This window comes from Ipomoea nil, unplaced genomic scaffold, assembly GCF_001879475.1.
Source record: "Ipomoea nil cultivar Tokyo-kokei standard unplaced genomic scaffold, Asagao_1.1 scaffold1250, whole genome shotgun sequence".
In the NCBI taxonomy this organism is placed as follows: domain Eukaryota; kingdom Viridiplantae; phylum Streptophyta; class Magnoliopsida; order Solanales; family Convolvulaceae; genus Ipomoea; species Ipomoea nil.
The window spans coordinates 1,199,024-1,215,303 of record NW_017617678.1 but is presented as its reverse complement, the minus strand read 5'-3'; the positions used below and the strand labels follow the sequence as shown (position 1 = coordinate 1,215,303).

At 36.2% G+C, this 16,280-nt stretch overlaps 1 protein-coding gene across 1 annotated transcript; it reads right to left on the bottom strand.

The window, feature by feature from the left end:
• Positions 1-1,510: 1,510 nt before the first annotated feature.
• On the bottom strand, positions 1,511-12,655 carry LOC109184107 (exocyst complex component 3-like). The gene is made up of 13 exons (XM_019334152.1): positions 12,590-12,655; positions 11,149-11,236; positions 10,934-11,064; positions 10,327-10,377; positions 10,038-10,199; positions 9,797-9,913; positions 4,590-4,645; positions 4,202-4,294; positions 3,623-3,722; positions 2,915-2,970; positions 2,108-2,216; positions 1,795-1,935; positions 1,511-1,678 (listed from the first exon to the last, which is right to left on the bottom strand). Exons 1-13 carry the CDS (start codon positions 12,653-12,655, stop codon positions 1,511-1,513), a joined length of 1,338 nt encoding a protein of 445 aa, XP_019189697.1.
• Between the last annotated feature and the right edge of the window lie 3,625 nt (positions 12,656-16,280).

Genomic DNA, 16,280 nt, shown 5'->3' with positions numbered 1-16,280 from the left:
CACCCAGTGCCTCCGACACTGCTGCTTCGGATCTCACAGCTCCGTGTGACAATCCAGGATTTCATAGCTCCGTGCTACTTTCCTCCCTTCTCTTGTTTTGCTCCAAAACAAGTTTTGTCTTACTTCCAACTTCCGAGACTCTGTAGATGATCTTTAATACGATGCAGGTCTCTTTGATGAACACTCTTGAAAGATTTCTCGTGTAAGCTCTGAGTGTTTTCTCTCTTTGAATGTATAAAGTAAAGCACTTGATTTTTTGCTCTGTTTAGCTCTGCTTTTAGAACTCTCAGAATATTTCTTTTGAAGCTCTCTGAGTTCTTTTTCTTTTCTCTCACTTGAAGATTTCTTTTGGTATGCTCTGTACCAAATGAGATTTTTGCTCTTTGTATTCTTGCTCTTATTTAGCTCTTTGCTCGTATGTTCCCCATCTTCAAGTCTTCATATCTTCATCATTTTATAACTGGTAATGAGAATCTGCCCGTTGGAAAGAGACGATCTCATTTTTGAATTCTTGTATCTTTTGTCAGAGATCTTATCTTATCTTCTGGCAAAGTGTCAAAAAAGATAAGATAGCCGTTGGTAGAGCTTCAACTTCATGCAAATGAGTTCCCAAACTTCATCTGATATTCCTATGGTTTTCTCACGTTTCTTGGGAATATCTGGGTCTCAGTTTTGTGTAGAACAGCTTCTCTGATCAGCTCTGAAGTGGTTTCTTGGGATTTAAATACTTCAAAAATATTTTTCAATTTAATCCCATACTAGTTAGACTAGTATTTTTCTTTCTGAGAAATTCTTCACTGTAAGTTTTCTCATCTTATTCGTCTGGGTGTTCTGATATTTCAAACTAGCTTTGAGAAATTCTTCACTGTAAGTTTTCTCATCTTCTTCGTCTGGGTGTTCTGATATTTCACTAGTACAAAATTGCAGATAGACAACCATTGTAAAAGACAATAGGCAACCATTGTACAATAGTCGCCTATGAGAGGCTTGCGGATAAGCATCGACTTTACGCGACCATTGTGAAATGGCAGCGCATTGTTAGTAATACGCGATCGTTCTTGACAAAGAATGGTCGCGTATTGTTTTTTTTTTTTTTGTTTTTTTTTTAATTCAAATGGAAAAACGCGACCATTTTAAGCTAGAAATGGACGCGTTTTCCTTTTTATTTTTTTAATAATTAATTATCCGCGGCCGTTTTAGGCTAGGAATAGTCGCGGATGAACCTTTTTTAAAAAAATTATTTCATTTATCTTATTAAAATCCCTAATTTTGTTTATAGTTCCTGTACCTGTTACAGCTTAGTAAAATCCTATCAACATTACTCCACAATACAATTTATCTATCAACACACATTAAAACAATACTTTTAACACAATGCAAATACTATCATCAAATTAAACACAATACTTTTAACACAATGCAAATACTATCATCAAAATACAATGACACTTAAAATTCTCATACTTTAATAAAATAATATCATTAAAACATGCCCAACTCAATACTATCGTCAAAACAAATACTTTTTATCAATAAAATAAAAGTTATAAGCACTCGGAAAAGAAGAACTTTGACCAATGCTCTCGAGCTCATTTATGTCGTGGATAGAATACGGACTATCATCAGTCTTTTTTGGTGGCTGTACTTTATCTGCCTCAAGAATGTTCAGGTACCATTTCTGTGTAACAGAATAAGATGAATAATCAACACTCAATAAAACAACACAACACAAAATATATTAGTTTGTTAGTAAAAGATATTTGTAGCAGACCACATCAAACAAACATTGTTCACCTTAGTTGTTGCCTGCATTCTCTCAACATAAGCATTCATGAGGGGATCCATTGAACCACTCTCAGAACAAACTTGAGCCAAAGACTCATCAACTCCAAGTGCAATTAAATTCTCTTGGTATTCCACTACCCAGCCAGTTACCTAATTACATGAATAATATAAATAAATAAACTATGCGATGTTAACCAAAAGAGTAGTTAGCAGTACTCTAATCATGTTGTGCTCCCCATCTTTTAGAAATCAAGTGTCATGGTGTTCAACACAGAGCACATGTTTGACCGTTTCCAAATGTTAATAAATGAATATTCAATACCTTTAAAATCTCTATATTTTTCAGATTATTAGCTTGGTCACTTAGCTTTCTCAGCCACTGAATAAACCTCTCAGTATAAAGGTTTACCATAAGCTGGAAAATTTCATATCTGAAACATGAAAGAAATGAATAATAAACATTAGAAAAATGCATTTGGACTTCACAAAAAAAAAAAAGAAAAAAAAAAGAGGAAAGATATTCATTAAAAAAATAAAGACATTAATATATCTTCCAATTCTTAAAGGTTGTATGCCACATGAAAGTTCATGTAAAGGTTGTGGACTTGTGGATAGCAGCTCTGCAACAGCTTCATGTAAACATAATCTTAGATGGCATGTCCAAATGCAGATTTAAGATGGCACAATTTGCGCCATACCGATCCAATTCAAGCCACCCCAAGCCCTTATTCCTAATGTCTATCAAGTAATATACATAATATTGCCCATTTAGCCTACTTGTTGACCTATGTTGATGCTCACTCTTATTAGCTGAAGTATCTTTTTTTAAGGTATAATACATACACAACAATATAGCATTATGCAATCATTTATTAATACATGAAGAAAGAAAAACTTAAATTCAATTTTGGATTCCATTACTGAAAAATAAATAGAAGATATGCCCCATCTTGCAAAGTGATTAAGTGAAGTCCCATTGCGCATGAGATCAACATAAAATAATGCAGGAAATTTTAATGTCATAAGATGTGACAACTTTAGATTTTGCTAACAGAAGGGGGGTGGGGTTATAAGGTTTGCAAAAGCTGTTATCAATAAGGAAACTATAACAGAAGTGTAGATGACAAACCTCGGAGGAAAGCAAGGAGCCACATAATCGTATATATCTCCAAGTTCTTCCCCCATCTGAATTAATAAAACCTCAGTGTTATTAAATTCATTATTATAAGTCTATGAATACTAATATTGAATCAGCTATGACAAGTATTTCAATGATATAATTTACCACTTTTGCCTATAGCTGCTTTTAGGTCTTCCTCTCTTAGAAGCTGATCAAAGCGTGCTTCAACAGACTTTCTTATATGTTCATAGCAATTATCCTTGTAGCCTTTCCCCTGAATCTTCAATTTTTGCTGTATAATGTTTTTGGTAGAAGCTGTTCCATTTACAGCTTTCCTGCATGCCAGCAAAATAACTAGAACTTAGAATGACTTTACATGCAATACACTTCAGAAGTGCAAGGCACAACTGAATTGAAGAAAACAATAGATTAAACAAGAAAACTAAAAATATAACTAATGACTTAAGCATCAAGACCTTAGGAGAGAGCTAAAGTTGTTGGTCTAGGATTTCTTGCATCTCAACCCTAGAAAAATAAAAGGGTGTAGAAAGTCCAGAATAATGCATAAAGTTTTCTTCTTACCAAATAAATAGCACTGGAAAGCATACAAAAATGCAACACGTTTCATTTTAACACGCCAGTCATTAAGAATAAACATCATTTGCATTTGATGCAGCCATTTTGCAAGGTTAGCGCATGTTGTAGAGTCAAATATACCTTGTAGCACGAACCAGAGTCTGAGGGTTGCAAAAGACAAACAATACCAGAAAAATCATGAGAGATATTAACAAGAATGGGAAAGAAGTGTACTGCAGCACTGGCAGTTGAAAAATTGACACTTAACATGGTATAAACTTGAGTTATAGAAGCAAGTAGCATAAAATCTTGTAGGAGAGAAAATAGGCAAAATGTAATTTTACAGTCCACAGCATATGCATGCAAGTCTTAGTTCCCCTTCATGTTACTCTCGCTTCAAACAAGGTCTTTCAGTAAACAGGTTCAACCTATTAGTCATTTAGTCTTGGGCTGGTATGTTCAGGCCAACTTTGGCTGGCACATCTTAGAACAAAGTAATCAAACAAGTTTTAGAGATCTTACATGCTTCTTGGCTTGGCTTAAAAGCCTGCCTGTTTTTCCAACTGAACTAAGTCTTAATGCTAATATTGTTGGGTTGGCTATTTGCTAATCCTTTTAGATAGACCAAAAACGCTTTGTTTTATTCTCTATATGAAATTTTGAAACCACTTTGTTCAGCAGATCCATACAAGTTACAGGCAGATAAATTATCAAGTATACCTCTCCTTAGCAAGTTTGAAGAAGTTGGAAATATGGCCCCATAGTGAGTTTTCAAAAGTTTCCCATGTGCGATCTACATCTTCAAAATACTCTCTGAGAATAATACACATAAAATTTCAGAAGAAAATACTTCGGAAAACAGTAATGAGAAAATTCAAAATATGCAGCACAGGTTCCCATCTGATTCAAAATATGAAGGAAGCATGTGTATTTTTATAGCAAGTGAAAGATATCAAAGACGACACAAGAGGATGAATGGATGATAGCTGCAGGAACTTGAAAGGTTACCGTTTGAATGAACATTATAAATAGTATGACTCTAACTATTTTTCTATATTCAATTCATTTCATCTTATTAGTAATGTTTGACTTGTGTTTTAAACTATACCTTGCTTGATTTATGGTTGGGAATAAATGAAGAGTTGAAACGCTTCTTACATAGTCCTTTATCAACCAAATGGAAATAACATTTACTTCAATGCAAAATAGAACAATATAGTGATTAGTCTTGGTACAATTTCAGCTAAAAAACCAGACAGGGAAACCAAATTTAGTCACATCATTCAGCCTGGCTCTTGACGTGAACCAAAATGGTTCCAATTTTGTTCAGGACCTGATCCTATAAATCCAAAACTTTCATATCTCAAATGAGCATGTTAAAACTAGAACTGCAAAGAATCTGACCTTAGTCTGCCAACCTCTTCCTCATGAGATGCTGCAACAGCTAGTGCAAACCTCCGTTAACCTCTTTTATTATTTTAAAATTCTGATAGAGGTTAACAGCTCTTGATGGAAAACGGAGGTTTGCACTAGCTGCTGCAACATCTCATGATGGAAAACTATTGAAGAAAAGGTGAAAGTTCTAGACTGAGATACAAGGAATAATGCAACTTAGAATACTTTCCTAAGCAAGAATATATATAAAAATCATAAAATATCACATTTATTTATTTATTAAAATAACAATTAAAAAAAAAACTAACCTGCAGATCGGCGTGGTGCAGTGGCGGCTGTGGTGGTGTGTCGCGGTGGGAGCGTGCCGGTGGATGGTGTTGTGCGTGTGGCGGTGCATCGCGGTGAGTGGCGTCGCCGCAGGCCAACGGCGTGGTGGCGGTGGGTGGCAACGACGGCGTCTGACGATCGAGGCAGACGGTGGATCGGAGCAGAGGATGATTTCGATCTGTAGGTGTTGAAGCAGTACGGTGAGATTAGTGTGAGACGATTTCGGTATGATGTGTAGATCTAGGGTTAATTTTAGGCAACCATTTCTGTTTGAAATGGTTGCCTATTATAAAACAAGTTCTATTTTAAGGCAACCATTTCTATTAGAAACCATTGCCTATTATAAATCAATTTTTTTAAAAATAAATACAAAATACAATGGGCAACCATTACAGCTAACAATGGTGGCGGATTATTGATCACTTATTTACAAAATTGCCACCGCGAATTTTTGGGCTCAGATTAGGCAACCATTCTTTCAATAATGGTGGCCTATGGTCAATCTTCTATGTTCAATTTTGTACTAGTGTTTCAAACTAGCTTTGAACTTCCACCCAATTTGAATTGTGTTTTGATATTTCAAACTGGCTTTGAACTTCCGCCCAATTTGAATTTCTCCTTTGTAATTGACACTCAATTGCAATTGACTTGTAATTGGCACCCAATTTGAATTTCTCCATTGTAATTGACACCCAACTGACTTTGACTTGTAATTGGCTCCCAATCTACTCCTGGTGCTTCAATTGCTTCCCATGTGTTCTGATATTTCAAACTGGCTTTGAACTTCCACCCAATTTGAATTTCTCCTTTGTAATTGACACTCAATTGCAATTTACTTGTAATTGGCACCCAATTTGAATTTCTCCATTTTAATTGATACCAAATTGACTTTGACTTGTAATTGGCTCCCAATCTACTCCTGGTGCTTCAATTGCTTCCCATTTTGAATCATTTGACTTTGACTTGTAATTGACTCCCAATTTACTCCTGGTGCTTCAACATTGGCTCCCAACTTGAATTGATTCCCATGTGAAACTAGCTCCCAATTTCAATCGGCTCCTAATTCCTTTGAATTGGCTCCCAAGTGTAATTAATTCTCAATTGCCACCCAAGTGAAATTGCACCCCAATTTCCACTTGAATTGGCTCCCAAGTGTAATTAAGCAATTTGAATCATTTGACTTTGACTTGTAATTGGCTCTCAATCTACTCCTGGTGCTTCAACATTGGCTCCCAACTTGAATTGATTCCCCTTTGACTTGTAAGTGGCTCCCAATCTACTCCTGGTGCTTCAACATTGGCTCCCAACTTGAATTTATTCCCTGAATTGATTCCTTCCCCTTTGACTTGAATTTATTCCCTGAATTGATTCCTTCCCCTTTGACTTGTAATTGGCTCCCATGAATTGATTACCCTTTGACTTGTAATTGGCTCCCAATCTACTCCTGGTACCAAATGTTAGATCTAAATAGTCTAACTATAATAAACCATAGTATACGAGAAACCTGACCTCGTATGATAGCGGAAGTGTAGCCGTGTTGATCTCCAGCCATAGTTGATGTTCCTGTTGGAACCTGACCTCGTATGATAGCGGAAGTGTAGCCGTGTTGATCTCCAGCCACAGTTGATGTTCCTGTGACCTCGTATGATAGCGGAAGCGTAGCCGTGTTGATCTCCAGCCATAGTTGATGTTCCTGTTGTGTTGCCTCTTAACGGTAGACCGTTAGCCATATGTTCCTGTTGTGTTGCCTCTTAACGGTAGACCGTTAGCCATAGTATACGAGAAACCTGACCTCGTATGATAGCGAAAGCGTAGCCGTGTTGATCTCCAGCCATAGTATACGAGAAACCTGACCTCGTATGATAGCGGAAGCGTAGCCGTGTTGATCTCCAGCCATAGTTGATGTTCTTGTTGTGTTGCCCCTGTTGAAACCTGACCTCGTATGATAGTGGAAGCGTAGCCGTGTTGATCTCCAGCCATAGTTGATGTTCCTGTGACCTCGTATGATAGCGGAAGCGTAGCTGTGTTGATCTCCAGCCATAGTTGATGTTCCTGTTGATATGTTCCTGTTGTGTTGCCTCTTAACGGTAGACCGTTAGCCCTATGTTCCTGTTGTGTTGCCTCTTAACGGTAGACCGTTAGCCATATGTTCCTATTGTGTTGCCTCTTAACGGTAGACCGTTAGCCATAGTATACGAGAAACCTGACCTCGTATGATAGCGGAAGCGAGCCGTGTTGTGTTGCCTCTTAACGGTAGACCGTAGTTGATGTTCTTGTTGTGTTGCCTCTTAACGGTAGACCGTTAGCCATGTTTTTCCTCAGACCTGTTGTGTTCCCATATCTACTCTCCTGGTGCGATGATAGTGAGATTCGAACTTAAGCCATTTCACATAATAAATCAGACATCTTCCACTTCGTCCGTACAGTCTATTGGTTAAATCTCCAAACTTCTTTGATGTACTCCTTTCTTTCCATAGATGCTTGATCTCCAAGTCAAATTTATGCAATATTCCAATCTTAATTTTCTTTCACGAAAATTCTTCTGGGATATCTTTTTAAGTAGTAGCGACGTGAATTTCGTATCATTCATCTTCTTCTATTTGTCATTTTCTCCAGACAAGTTCTTGATTTTCAGCTTGATATCTTCTTCTTCTATTTTCATGCTTCTTCCTCTGTTTTTCTCCTTTTGCAAATTAAATAATTTCCCGATCATGGTCTAAGACTCTACTAGACCTATAGAAACAAAATTGGGGGTTCTACGAATACATATTTGGCATATCAAAACCATTACATTTTATTCCTAACATATATATTTACTTATTTTTTAAATCTGATTTATGTACAAAATTTGTGTCCACGGACACCAAATTTCACAACACAAAGACATAGAAATCTAAATCTAATCTAAAAACCTAATAAGTATGAATACAGGTTATGTCTTTGGATTTATGTCCGTTTTTCCCATGCTGAGTTGTTTGTACCTTATGTTCTTAATATTGTACATTATTTGTTTTATGACAAAATTGCCCAAGAATATTCAATTACTGTTAAATGCCAAGCATATTCCGTTAACAATTGCATAAACCCGTTTGTTGTTTATTATTAAGGTTAATTGGCAATTGCATAAACGCGTGGATTGAGTCCACGTTTCCTCCTTCAGGCTTCATCTTCCTTATTATCGCGAAAGATCAGAGTATCAGATACTTACGTTTTTCCTTCATCTTCCTTGATTACGCAAGACGTTTCCTCCTTCATCGCAGAATAATGTCAGACTTTCCTCCTTCATCACTTATGTACCTGAGTCTCAATATGCTATTGCAGAGTCCAGCGACCTACATTGCTTTCCCAATTCCATCTATGCCAAATCTCTCTCTCTCTCTCTCTCTCTCTCTCTCTCTCTCTCTCTCTCTCTCTCTCTCTCTCTCTCTCTCTCTCTCTCTCTCTCTCTCTCAATTTAATGCATACATTATTAATTTATGATATGGAATCCCGTATGACCCAATATAATCCACCCATCTCTTCCTCCGATTAAGGGTTTTTAGGTTCGTTCCATCATAATAGGTTAGCACTTCAGCCATTCTTGGAGCCACAGATCAGCTAAGGAAAAATATATCAATGGTTGGAAAAATGTATCAACGGTTGGTAAATTTATGTTTTCTAATTTTATTCTAACACTTTTTCCGGCTATTCACCCAGTATACCATTTTTACTCTATCTACTCTCGCTATTTAAAGATTCCATTATAGTGACACCAACACAGAACAATTGCGGCATTTTTTTTAGTGTGTTTCTCCGTACACAAGTTTCTTCAGATGTTTGTTTTTCTCAACAACTTAAATTAATTCTTTATATTATTAATATTATTAATTTGATTTTTTTTATTTTCAACAAAAAATTTAGTGTGTTTTTATGTTCTTCAACTTTCTGTAGTTTCTAGCTCTGTGAATGTAGTATTGTAATTATTATTTTTGTTTTCAACCAAAAGGCTTCACCATCTGATGATTCTATACACATTGTTAGATAAGGTTTGCTGTAGAGATACCAAATTACCCATTGCTTATGATCATTCTGCTTCACCCACTAGTACCGAATTGCAGATAGGCTACCATTGTAAAAGACAATAGGCGACCATTGTACAATGGTCGCCTATGAGAGGCTCACGTAAAGTCCATGACTTTACGCGACCATTTCGAAATGGTCGCGTATTGTATTTATTTATTTTTTTAATGGTAAAAAGCGACCACTTTAAGCTAGAAATGGTCGCGTTTTTCTTTTTTATTTTTTTATTAATTAGTCATCCACGATCGTTTTAAGCTAGAAACGGTCGCGAATGACTTTTTTTAAAAAAAAAAATTATTTATTTTAATTAAAATTTCTATTTTTTTTTTTTATAATTCCTATACCTATTGCAACTTAAAATACATATCAACAATACTCCACAATATATTGAGTCAAATTAAAATTAAAAAAATATAATAATAATAATAATAATAATTAAAAAATTCCATATTAGGAGTCAAATTTATGGCTAGAGACGGAAATTTTGAGATCCTTAGGTTCTAGAAAAAATAGAATACCGAACAAGGTTATTACATTTTCCTCTCCCTTTGGAGCAAACTCTAAAGCTTCTTCCACCTTCCCATTCCTTATCAGTTCCATCAACCTTTGCTTTTGGAGATGGAAAAAGAGCTGGGGATTTGTATCTAGTATCTGCATCCAAGAATGTATATAATTATTTTAAAAGCAAATTTAACCAATCAAAGTCAGCTTAGTGGTTCTTTCATCAGCTTAAAGATGAAACAAACATAAAGTAAAAGAAAATTGTGCGAGATACCTTTTTCGCAAGAGCTTTAGAAATGGAAAGTTTCCGTCTCTCAGCATTTGCAATATCCTGCCTAAACTGTTCTAGCTCAGATTTGTCATGATCCAACTTAGCATCATTTTTCTGTTGTTCAGCCACAAGTTCATTAATTTTCTGGTCTATTTGTGAGAAAAGCTTATCGAAAACATAAGGCAAAACCAATTCAATTAATTTATCACATGACAGAAAAAACATGAAGTAGAAACATGGGAAAATATTAATGAGTGCAATTTCATTATAACTCCTTCTACAATCAGCATACAGAAACAGGACAGTGAAGGAAACTTTGTTCCCAGAAGCCTGTCAACTCCACCTGTGTGAGTTAACTAACCAAGAGTTGAAAAGAATGCAGTAGGGTAACTTCAGATAAAACTAGTGAACATAACCCCAATGATCTTAAGGTTGTGACAACTGTCATAATGATTTTTAAAGTAACCTAGAGATCTAAGTACAACATGAACTGATACTAGAGTTCTACCATGCTATAAGTTATATGTCAATACAAGATTTCATTTGACTCCTTTCATCAGTCTTTAAAGCAGAGATGATAGGAGTACAAGTTCCAACTAGAATAGCAACACAGCGTGTAGAAGATACAGTTAAATATTGCACATATAAAAGCTTATTCATCTTGCAGTCATCTAAGGTATTTTTAGCAATTTCTTGTGAGACTTAAACACACACACACACATACAAAGTCAGTATGAACTTCTATCTTATCCATCCTAAACAAACACAGATAAAGCAAACTGACATGAACTTTAAAACTTTTCTTTTCAAAAATGTTAGAACCAAATGCACAAAGCACACACATCAAGCAGGGTCTAGAAGGTAAACTGTAAAAGGATATCTTGAAGCATTTGTCTAACTTGCTCTAATTCATTTTGCTTTTCGCTGATAGAAATTGTGTTAAGCCTAACAGTGCTCATGAACCTCAGTTTTGAGCATCTATAATCATAAAATCCACCAGTCATGCCACCTTTTTTGCTCACTTGGTCACCTGCAAGTAGGATATTTGTCAGTTTTTTAGTGTAATAAGCAAACACTAAAATAGTCAAATCATGAAGAATCAAGTTTTCTGAACCTTCCAAAGTAATGTAGTCAAGACCATCTGTGCGGACAACTCTTGTTGCAACATCCAAATCCTGGCAAATTATAGTTCTAGCAAACACCTAGGTCACAACATAAATTCACCAAATTTTAGCGAAAGAATATGATAAGAATGCCCTTCAAAGACACTCTTTGTTATTTAAGATTCTAAGAGGACAATTTAATTCAGAAGTTCATAAAATGTGAGATAATATTGTGTTAGTGCGTATTCAGTTAGAACACAAACTTAGAACTCAGCCTTAGAATTTTATGGGATAGAATGACTTTTCATCTATTGGAAAGGAATGACTTTTAATGCATCCTTATGGGCAAAAGGAACTGAATATGTTACATCCAGCTATCTTCTCAGATTGAAAAATGGTTTCACAGCATCAAAATGTCTTTATAGCACAATTTACCATAGGATTCCTTGTTCTCGCAAACTTGTTAATCATTTTCTTTTCTTTTTGTATTTTTGTTTTATTTACTTATTAATTTTTGATAAGGTATTTACCCTCAGAAAGATAAACCAATATAATGCTTACAATATTCTTGGAAATCATAATTGGTCCAAACAACTCCATATCTTGACTCATGCTGGTACGGGGAATTTTTTTTTTCAAACAAAAAATGACACACTAAGGGGAAAGGGGAGATCAGAAGAGTGTGGTGGTGCAAGTTGTGTGTCTATTTATCTATAAACTTACAATTTGTCATACATAAGATAGAATTATTGATATGCTCTCAGTTTGTAATATCTCCACTGCAAAGTTAAAAAAATTCTCACCTAGCAAAATTTTTTACAAGCAGCAGAGATGTCATAATCAAAGAAGAGAATGTAACGTTTATTCGTTAATATTATTATAACATTAGGATAAGTTATGATAATATTCAGTATTTGATATGTGGTGCAACACTAATAACCTAATAGCTAGACTACCATTGTGATTAGGAGTCTAGTTAGGGTTTAGGAGACCTAAAGACAATCAACCACAATGATGGCCAGTGGTTATATAAGGTCACTAGTCCTCTCACTGCTCACATTACATACCTCATACACCATCTAGAGAGAGTTGAGTAAAGTGAGAGACAAAATACTCGTTATCTCTGCAGCAGTCCGGATCGCTCAACCGTATCAAGAACTATGGCTGGAGGTTAGTCGATCCTATTATCGCATATTGTAATTATGCATGTGATATTTTAGTCTAACAGAGAATCCTTTGCTTGTTAAGCTTTCAATAATCCCTTTTGTATATCTGGATTCTCTCAACAAGCTAGCTAAATATTTAAATAAGGAAAAGTAACAAATAAGGTATATATCATTGTTCATTGACACCACAAGCACATAGTGACACTTACTCTGCAATTCCATGTGATAATTTATGTAATATAAACTTTCTATACTATGAAAATGTGATGAAAGAATCAGGACCAACCTCAGGAGTCATCCAGAAGGGAGTGCCCTTGCAAGACTTCAAATTATTCAGTTTAGTGGCTTGCATGATGTATTAACTGCAACATCAGGCTTATAGCATCCTAAGAAGCTTTCAAAAATTAAATAAATATAAAAATATTTAAAATTCTGCTATAGAAGACCAAAATGACACCATAGGTAGTTGATGTTATCACATCTGTGCTTGTTTTTATAGTTATTTTGAATCATCTCAGTAATTAAGTTCTTTAATTTCGCTTATTTAATACATATTTTCCTTGCTGTTATCATTTAATTATGGTTCACACTTGTTTTGAATGTTTTACGGTGTTTGTTAGTGTTTTTGAACTATTGTAGGTCAATTCTATGAGCAAGGGGAGTTTAAGGATGAGTTTGGAGCAATTTTGGACAAGTTCGGGGCCCAGAGGACTCGACGCATCGAGCCAAAGGCTCGACACGTCGAAAATTTCCAGTAGCATCACAAAACTGAGCCAAAGAGGCTCGATGCGTCAAGCCTCAATTCGACGCGTCGAGAAAGACGCGAGCAAATTCCGCGCGAAACATAATGGCGCTGAAAGTTGGCATTTTCCTTTCTAAATCAAGAAGCAATAAATTGAGGTGCAAACTTCAAGTTTCCAAATCCAAAATTCAATTTCAATTTCCAAAGCTTCATCTTCCAAAATCAAATGTTAACAAATATTGAAGAATTTGGCAATTTGCTAATTAATTTAGAAGATTCCTATTTCATCTCAACTTTGTACCCACTATAAAATCCCTCCTTCCTCAACCCTAATAGGACACCGAGAGATTTTTTAGAGTTCTTTGTAGACAAGAAAGAGAGAAATCAAGAGGCTCAAGTTGTCTTTGGAAGCAAGGAGGAAGCCAAGGAGATTTGGGAGAATCACTTGGTTAATTCTTGTACTCTTTTGATGATTTGTAATCCTTTATTCATATTTGCTATGTATAATTTAGCCATGCTCGGCTAAATTCTTTAAGGATTTTTGGGTGAATTTGTTTATGAACCTATGTGCCTAGTTCGTTAATTTCTTAATATATTTATGTTTGGTTTTATGATTTGTGTTGCAATCTTGTTTTAATCTGTTGTTGTTGGTAGTTAAAGGCCTAAATTACTAGCTTCACAGTCATGTTTGTGTCACCAATGGGAGTTGGGGCATAAATTAGGGCACACACGATTGCACCTAATGGTTGGTCCTTGGGAAAGGGGAACTTATTAGGGGAAGTTTATTCTAGATTATTGCTCATCGGGAGATGGTAGTAATTAGGAATAATTGAATGCTGATCTTTGATCTTATTGGGTGTTTAAGCCATGGGAGTGGAAATTCACTAGGAATAGAGATTACGAGAGTAATTCAATTCCACTTTGCATTCCCATACAAATCTTAATTCCAAACCAAATATTACAAACGTTAATTGGCACTAGGTGATTAAACATTGTGATCCCAAGAATTCTATTTTGCTCTATTGTCTACAAAACCTTGCTACTTATTTTATTCTGCTTGTTATTTTATGCAATCAATCAACCTTCAAGTTTTGTTCGGACTAGTTTCATATGAGTAACCAAGTAGCTAGTGATTAGTACCCCACCTCTCTGTGGTTCGACAACCCGAATACTCCGGGTATTATTTGTTTGCCCCAAATTACAGCAATCAAATTGGCGCCGTTGCCGGGGAGGTGGCGTTACGTACTGACATTAGTGAAAGTCTTACTTTAGGAGTCTAGTCCATTTTTATTTATTTTATTTGCTAATACATAACAAGTTCCTTGTTCTTGAGTGTGATTTTGCTTTGAATCTAAGAACTTGGCTTTTTATGCATACACGATCTCTTGGGAAAGAAGGATTATTACCTTTGAATCTTGAGATTGAGAAAAGAGCCAAGTTTCTAAGGAAACAAACTAGGATGGCACAAGAAAACCAAGCTGAAGGGAGATCAATGTCTAACTACCTTGCTCCGGATGTTGAGGAGCATGGTAGCATCAATATTCCAAATGTGGAGGCCAATAACTTTGCGATCAATCCGGTCATACTCAGCATGGCTGCGGCAGATCGATTTGGAGGGATGCCCACGGAAGATCCCAATGCTCACGCCACCAAGTTCCTACGAATTTGTGGCACTTTCAAGATAAATGGAGTCACTCAAGATGCTGTCAGACTTAGGCTTTTTCCCTTTACACTGAAGGACAGGGCTGAATATTGGTTATCCTCACATCCAGATAACCATTTTGACACTTGGGACAAATTACATGGAGAATTTTTGAAGAAGTTCTATCCTATCTCCAAAACTCAAAGGATGAGAAGGGCAATTCAAAACTTTAAGCAACTGGCAACTGAGTCCCTCACTGAGTATTGGGAGAGATTTAAAGAATTGAAGAGGTAATGTCCACACCATGGATTTCAAAGTTGGGATTTGATGATGTCTTTCTATGAAGGATTTCTTGATAATTCTAGGATTTTGGTGGATGCTTCTTCGGGTGGTTCGTTTACGATTCTAGAGCCAACACAAGCCGAGGAACTATTGGAGAAAATTGCTATGAATGGATCTACTTGGTACACGGAGAGGTCCCCACAAAAGCTTGTAGGAGGAATTCATGATGCGGGGCAATTAGCCGATTTGTCAACAAAGTTGGATAATGTGGTCTCCATGGTTCAAAAACTTGCCCAAATCACCATCCAAAATCACAATGTGAGTCATGTTTCTAACCCTCCTACTCTTGGTCGAGTTTTGATGTGTGAACTTTGTGGTGGTGGACACAAGTCAGGGGATTGTATCGACGAGTTAAATTCCCAAACCTCTATGGAGCAAGTTAATATGTTGGGATATAATAGGCCTCATCAACAGTCTTTCCAACCTCAAGGGACCTACCATCCTAATAATTCAAGGAACCATCCCGGCTTTTCATGGAGCAACCCAATGGGAGCTGCCAACCCTCAACACTTTGTTAATAGAGGTCCTCTGGGTTTTCAAGGTACTCAAGTTCAATCTAAATTTCCCGTTTCAGAGGCCCCACCACAATCGAATACGGAAGTTTTGTTGGAAAAATTGATTAAAGGTCAATTAGAGATTACAGAAAGGATGGATAAAATGGATGCTCGCCAAATTATGGTTGAAAAGCAATTAGCAAATCAACCTTCTATATCAAGTACTAAAGTCACAGGGAAGTTGCCAGCTATGCCTGAAAATCCAAGGGAGCATGTAAATGCAATTGTTACAAGGAGTGGCAAAGTACTTGAAGAGCCACCTCTTCCAATCAAAGCATCAATTCCTAAAAAGACAGTTGAGGAGAAGATTGAAGAGATACTTGATGGTATAAAAGATGAGCCAATTGCTGTGCAAAATAATCCACAAGTTCAAAAGGAAGTAGAGAAACCCGTGAGAAGGTATGTACTCCCATTGCCTTTTCCTCAAAATCTAGAAACAACAAAAGAAAGTAGGTGGAAAAAGTTTTTGGAGATTGTTGAGAGTTTGAAAGTTTCAGTTCCCTTACTTGATTTGCTTTAACAAGTTCCTTCTTATGGAAAATTTTTGAAAGAGATTCTAGCTAAGAAAAAGAAATATGGGAAACGAGAGATGGTAGCTGTGACACAAGAGTATCAAGCGTTGACCCCGGGAATTGGGAGGAATATACCTAAGCATAGAGATCCGGGGAAGTTCACAATTCCTTGTGTGATTGGAGGC